The sequence below is a fragment of the Pezoporus occidentalis genome, unplaced genomic scaffold, assembly GCF_034315485.1.
Source record: "Pezoporus occidentalis ecotype Australia unplaced genomic scaffold, CSIRO_AGI_Poc_V1 ctg15, whole genome shotgun sequence".
Classification (NCBI taxonomy): Eukaryota; Metazoa; Chordata; class Aves; order Psittaciformes; family Psittacidae; genus Pezoporus; species Pezoporus occidentalis.
In genome coordinates, this window is record NW_026913316.1 from 11139657 (window position 1) to 11146812 (window position 7156).

At 49.9% G+C, this 7156-nt stretch overlaps 1 protein-coding gene across 1 annotated transcript; it reads right to left on the bottom strand.

Moving 5' to 3' along the window:
* Positions 1–355: 355 nt before the first annotated feature.
* Positions 356–6919, bottom strand: IRX2 (iroquois homeobox 2). Its single transcript, XM_062611025.1, has 5 exons — positions 5833–6919; positions 3625–4030; positions 2425–3171; positions 1675–1742; positions 356–955 (listed from the first exon to the last, which is right to left on the bottom strand). The coding sequence occupies exons 1-4, from the start codon at positions 6073–6075 to the stop codon at positions 1699–1701; spliced, it is 1440 nt and encodes a 479-aa protein (XP_062467009.1). The 5' UTR covers positions 6076–6919; the 3' UTR covers positions 356–955; positions 1675–1698.
* Between the last annotated feature and the right edge of the window lie 237 nt (positions 6920–7156).

Here is a 7156-nt window from a genome sequence, read left to right on the forward strand (position 1 = left end):
TTATAATTCTTTTTTTTTTTTTTCTCCTTAGAAATGGTGGAGTTAAAGAACGTTAACTCAAATAAAGAGCTACTTCACACCCAACATAGTTTATAAGAAACATGCATGTATTCACATCACTCTCCCTCCGCATATGCATGTATATATACAAATACATATTTGCATACATGTGTGTATTTAAAGCTTAAGTATAACGGAACAACCCAGAAGGAATTAATTAATGCAAGGCATATCTTTGCAACATATTTAAATTACTTACTCATTTTATGGTCTAAGCTCTACTAGTGAAATTACAACTTATGTCATTTTCTAAATAGTAGATTACTATTTGGAGGGAAATGAACAAAAACCACCATATTGTTGCAGACTAGTCTGTTTTTATTTACAATTAGAGATATAAATTAGTAAAGAATTCTTGTTAAACAACCAAAGATTGTATAACCATCAACGTTTCAAATAAAAACCAGGCAAAATTTATTTACAAAAAGTTCAGATTCCATTGCAATACAACTTGCATAAATTACTAGAAGCTTTATATCGTTACAAAAATAAATATCAAATTTGTTTCCACTTTGTAAGGACTCAAGTTCTCCAATCACGTCTTTATTATCTCTACTGTATACATATTTTACAAATAAATTTTACAATAAATCCTATCACACCTATCGAATAGATACCGTGGCAATGAAGTGATCAATTCAAGATATCCTGAGAAAAACAGATCTGTTTTCAAAAGTCACACATACATTGGGGAAGCTATACTATACCAGCAAACTCACGTATGTCCAACAAAATTCTGGTTTAATAATTAGATTCTGAAGATCTAATAGTGCTCTGTGGTCTTCTTTTATACAGTGGCACCACATGTGATCCGGATTTAGAGATTTGTTATATATATTAGCTCGGGGAGAGATGATGGCTTGCTGACTTTTTTCAAAGCAATTGTGACACCTACCTGTGGACCAAGGAAAAAACCAGATCATCCAAAAATCCTTCAATCACACTCTAACACCATTAAACGGAGGAAACGATAAAAAAAAAAGGGGGGGGGGGGAATGGGGGAAATCTTACACATCTAATTTCTTCTAACAAAAGAATTAGTAAAAACAAAAAGAAAAATCGTAGAGACGAGGGGTTTTGTTGTTTATTTAGCCCTAAAGAATGAAGGTATAAAGCGTGCCATTGCTAGCCAGACAAGAGGCAATCCACAGATAACATGCCCTGCTTAAGATGTATGTCGGTCTCTAATAATTGTCCCTTTTTATTTTAAATATACGGTCACTGTGGGAAGCCTCACTCTGAATGTACAATTTTAGCACTGCCACGTGAGCACAAGCACTTTGTTTTTTAAACAATAATGCCTTCAAAGATTTTATTTTTTTTCCCCTAAAGCTCTTTCCATAACATTTAAATAGCCTTTACAGCTTTGCCTTACAAAAGCGAAGAGCAGGCAAGGTGAGGGAACTGTCTAACTTGGTTTTCAAATTGAGACTAACACGAGAAAGAAAAGTCATAATGAGAGGTTTACAAAATCAGAAGAAAAGAGTGTCTTACTTCATAATCAGGCTCTTCAGTAATGAAGTAAGAAATTAACGTTAAACATGTCTAGAGCTGTGCAGCATGTCTGAGACCTGGTGCCAAATGACCAGTGTAATAGAAAATGTTCTCACTTACTTGCATTGCTGTGTGATTGCACTTCTATAGGTATGGTTGTACTCCTACTGTGCAGACTTCAGTGGGATCTGTCAAAATATAACCATCAGTTAGTCACAGGACACAGCCAGCTAACTAGATTATACAGTGTGTGTAGGTCCCAGCCTTCACTCTTAGCTAGGTCTTTTAAAAGGCTGGCCAGTATTTTATAATTACCCGTATCTCGAGTATTGTTAGAATAAGATGCAAAACTTTTTTTTTTTTGGGGGGGGGGGTGTTAAAAATGTCATGCTCCACGTAATTTCATGTCAAAGGTCAGCAATTATCTGAACCCAAAGCTGCAGAAACCTGTGAGAATACTGGAAACAAAGATAGCAAACCAGTTCGTCGGAGGGAAGGGGGGGGAGGAGGAGGGGGGAATATAATAGGACCAATGACACCAGTGCTGTATATCGTTGTGTGGACTTTTTTCTTTTTAAAAAATATGACTTTTAAAAGCTTCCTCTGCATCCTGTGAAACTGGTCTAAAAGCGGTCTTTTGTATTTCCTCTAGCGGTTCTTAGAGACAGGTGCGATACGACGGCGACACCGTTTTTAATCCCTGGATCATACTACTGCCCATCTTCCCTCGGCGGTGGCAGCGGTGACAGCGCTCTCGCTGATTTCTCCAGAGGAGGCTTCGGTATTTACAGCGTAGAAAAGACTTGTACGGGTCAGGGAAGGGGGGGGCAGGTAGAAAGGGGAAGAAAGCGGCAAAATCAAGTCACCTACCTTTCTTAGAGTCATAACTAGAGGGCCTGTAATGTTGTTCTAGCTGGTTAGTGATCGTTTTCAAAGAGTCACTGCTCTGTTTGTGAACAGAGCTGGCGTTTAGGACAGTCTGGCTTAGTCCCTCGTTTGAAGCCACTGCTGCGGAGTTGTATCTCAGGATTCCCTGGCTCTGGAGAGCGTTAAAGTTCCCATAGTTTGTATAATTGCTATAAAAAGGTGAGGTGTAATAAATATGCCTTCCCAGGAGGGAGGAGGACGAGTAGGCAGCGCTGTGCGGGGCGGAGGCAGGGGTGGCCGAAGAGAGAGGCGCCGGCTGGCACCCTTGACCCAGGGTCTGGCTCTTGAGGTCCGACGTGGCGATTTCAGCCAGCGACCAGAGCTTGGGCTTGCTAGCCGGCGTCGGAGGCCCGGGCGAGGCGCTGCCGCTCAGCGCCGCCTTGCTGGCGCTGCGGGCGGCGTCGGCGTGCGGGTGGCCGAGCAGAGGGGCCTCCACGGCGGCCAGCGGCGAGGAGGTGGAGGTCTTGGCCGGCGGGTCGCGCTCCCCTCCGCCACCGCCGTCGTCCTCCTCGATGTCCTCTTCTTCCTCCTCGTCCTCGTCCTCCTCCTCTTCTTCGATGTCTTCGTACTTGTCCTTGCACTCCGAGCCTGACTCGCAGAGGGGGTCGCCCGCTCGGCAAGGCAGCTTCTCGCCGTCCGACTCGGCGGAGCAGGAGTGGTCCGTCAGCGAGTCGACTTGCAAGCTGATCCCTGCAAGGGTCCGCCGGGCCCAGAAAGACAAGAGTCAGTGAGGGGGAGGGAGCGGCAAAAAAAGCCCAGAGGGGGCTAGAGGCAAGCACTGCCGCCACCACAGCGGCAGGCAGAGACGCTAGGCGTCCCGGCCTGTTCCCTACAATCCCCTTTGCAGGAGCACCCATCCCCGCTGCTAGCACCACCGCGGTACCACACAGTGCCCCTTCTGCCCCCTCCACGGCTCCGTCAGCCGCCGCACCCTACCCGCTCCGGCTACCGGCACTGCGCGGGTACAAGCGGCCGGAGGGAGCAGCCGGAGGAGACGGGATGGGTCACGTTTTGGGGTCGCTTTTGTTAAATACCGCCCCCCACGTACCCCCTCCCCCCACTTTTCTTCTGTCCCGCTTCCCGGGGGAACTCTAAGGGATGGAATGGGAGTACCCCCCTACGGCAGCAGTCACCCTCTCCCACCTTCGTCCTCCGCGGAGGTTTCGTTGCTCTCGGGCATCTTGTCGGGACTCTCCTCTTTACTCCTCGCCCCTTCGCCTTCGTCGTCATCCTCGTCCTCGCTCTTGTTCCGCGGGGCCCAGGTCATCTTGTTCTCCTTCTTGAGCCTCCGACGGGCATTGGCGAACCAGGTGGAGACCTGGGTGAGGGTCATCTTCGTGATGATGGCCAGCATGATCTTCTCGCCCTTGGTGGGGTAGGGGTTCTTGCGGTGCTCCTGCAGCCAGGCCTTCAGCGTGGCCGTGGCGTCGCGGGTGGCATTTTTCCTGTACGCAGGGTCGTTGAGCTGGTAGGGGTAGGCAGGGCTGCCGTACGGGTGGTAGCTGATGGCTCCGGTCATCCCCGTCGTATGGGCGTCGTAAGGGGAGCCCTGGACAGAACAAAACGGTGGGGTTGGCAATTTGTTATTGCTGATAGCCATTAGTAAGTTGTCAAGGCGAGATCGGTGGTTATATTTGTATTTCCCCTGGATGGTGTCTTGTATCCATATTCTATGAGGGGGAGAAGCGGCACCCAAAGGCCATTAAGTTGAGATCTCCCCCCCCTCCTCCGCCCAACACACAGACACAGGCACACGCGCTTAAAATCGGCGATGTTTTAATCTTTCTGACTAATCTGAAAAACCTTTAATTGAATATTTCCCAATATAATTTTTTGAACCGCATAGACATTTTAAAGGCCCTACAGGTAGTGTCTTGATATCTACATTTCTCTCAAAGGTTCAAAAGATGTTTCCTTTTTTGCTATAGAAAATACAACAAAGCCTCCACTTAGCAATTTACTGCACTAATGCATTGCAAATCCAATTTGCAAATCAGAAGATATGCACCGTTTCGAATTGTTCAAATGCGATGTAATTAGCATTTTAATTCGCCCTTTAACGTTTAAATTGCACTTATTTAAGTCTGCATAATTCAAGAAAAGTTAAAGATATCACTAACGAACTTGCTAACTTTCAGCACGTCTCTGAATCCCCCAGATCGGGCAGTCACAGGAGCAACATCAGCCGATATACCCTGCACAGTTCACAACCTCGCTGCAACTTCCAGCCACTCGCCTACTGCTTCTCAACAGGAAAACCAAGTAAGCGAGATCCTCAGATCGTTCATACCACCCCAAATAAAGACCTCATGACAATTTCTGCACCGCGTTTTACAGACAGAAAGCAAGTAGTTTCCCTGTCACTTTGCAGGGAGAGCGAACTACCCTGCTGCCATCCCCTCTCAGGATCTCGGCAGCGGCTCCAGACTCAAATTCCGGGTACAGGTCTTTGTGTATACGACTAGATACGTGTCTGACTCTGGGCGTGTGTGTTTATAAAACTATATAACCACCTAGACATGCAGCTTATTTATATAGTTTATGGTTTTATTTATATAGTTTATGCACAGAATACACACACGCAATCGCAAATGCTCCTTTTAACTAATAATAATAAGAAAGTGAAATCCGAAACTGCGGACACCACAACCATCTTGGGCTTAAGACAAGCTCACAGATCGCAAACAGATGCTCCTTTTCATTCCTAAAATCCAGTTAAACCATTAGCACAAAACACACTGAAAGTAAATAAAACCACACGGGGATAAAGCCCGCAGCGCCTCTAAACACCGACTTAAAAAGAGAGGGGGAAAGAGATAGAAAGAGACAGAAGGGGGGAGGGAGGGAGAAAAAGAAAGAGAAACCCTCCCCTATACTACTACAGCGAAAAATAAGGAGAAAAAAAAAAGGAGAGAAAGTGGGGAGGGGGGAATGAAAGTACCCAACCTAACTGACTGAAGCGATCCATATTTCTTTACTCAGGGCACCCGCCCGGCTTCGCGAACCGCGGGACGAGCCCGGGTCCCAGGCCTGCCGGCACCACACTCGGCTGGAGCGCGGAGTGAACGGGGTGCCCCGGCCCGCCGCTCCGCCCGGCTCTGCTCGGTTCAGCTCGGCCGGGCTGGGCGCGTCCCCGACGGCCCCAGCCGGGCTGCGGAGCAGCGCGCAGCGCGATGTGGTGTAGTGCGCGGCTGGCGGCAGCAACACGGAGGCGGCGGAGGTGCGGGGCGCCCGGCTGTGCGGCGTGATGTCGGGGACTGATGGTAAGTGTGTGAGGAGAGAGGCTGAAGATGATGAGGATGAGAATGCGGATGCTAATGAAGAAGGAGAGGATTTCTCTTCGGTAGTTACCATGTAGGAGGGGAATCCCGTGGCGGGGTCTGTGGAGTACTGGAGAGGGCTGGTGAAGCCTGTGGCCGCAGCCTGGGCGGTGAAAGCTGCCGATCCCGGGTAAGGGCTGAACGCCGATCCCGACGAAGACCTAGCCAGCTCCTCGCTCCTGGGGGCCGCCAGCGCCGACGCCCCGTACGCCGGGCAGGAGTACAGAGCCAGCGAGCCGGGGGGCTGGTAGAGGTAACCCTGAGGATAGGACATAGCTTGCACTGGCGTGCACAGGAGCAGGGAGGGGGCGAGGGTGACCGGCCCTGCTGCTGCCGCTGCTCCTGGCGCTGCTTTCGTGCTCTCCCTCTCCCTCCCTCCCTCCCTCTCTCTCTCTCCCGCCCGCCCTCTCTCTCTTTCTCTCCCTCTCTCCGGTTGGCTCTGTGCAGTTATGTAGAGAATCAGAATTGTTATATGCTCCCCCCCGTGCGCACCCAGTCAGAATAAAAACAGGAGAAAAAGGGGGGGGGGGGGGAGGAATAAAAAAAGAACAGCCCCTAAAAAAGGAAATTAAATAGAGCAGTTAGAAATCTAACCGGGAGGGCAAGGGCATCTGCGGGAGACGGAAGGGGAGAGGGTTAATAAAAAGATAAAGAGATGGAAAGGGAAAGAAACAGAAGGGGAAAAGGGAAGGGGGGAGGGGGGGAGAGAGAGAGAGAAGCGAGCCCCCGAAATCAGAAAAGTGGCTGCTGCATATGAAGTTCTCCCCGCCAGCCAGCCAGCTCCCCCAGCGCCTGCGAGCCTGTATTTTGGGGGAAGTATAGAGTCTGAAGTGAAGAGTTGAGGGAAGGAGCACACGAGTTTCTGAGGGACATTGGAAAACGGAGCTGTCCGTCACCGCTGCTCATCTGCATAGCACGGCAGGCCCGCCCCCTCCCGCTCCGGCCCCGTCTCCTCCCGAGGCCGGCAGACAGGCAAGGAAGCAGCGAAGGCAGGCTTTGTAATGTAAGCCAGCCTCTCCGGCTGCGAGCACGCTGCTGAAGCCAAACGATGATACTGTTCATCAGCTCCTCTCCGGAACCACGAAGCCATAAATACGCTTTCGCACACTCTTGATTACAGTCTCCCCCCTCCCATCTTTTCTCCCTCCTTCCTCCCTCAACCTTTCCTCCTCCCCCCTCCCCTCTCGCGCTTTCTATATCCACGCGGGAACAGAAAGGAATACACATTATAAATGTGCTCATCCGTTTACGCAGGCACGAGCCGTATGCACGCACGCGGACCTTAGCCGCGCGTACCGGCCAGCGCGCGGGTGCGCAGGGCCCGGCTGGGAGGGCACGGGTCAGCGCGGAAGGGA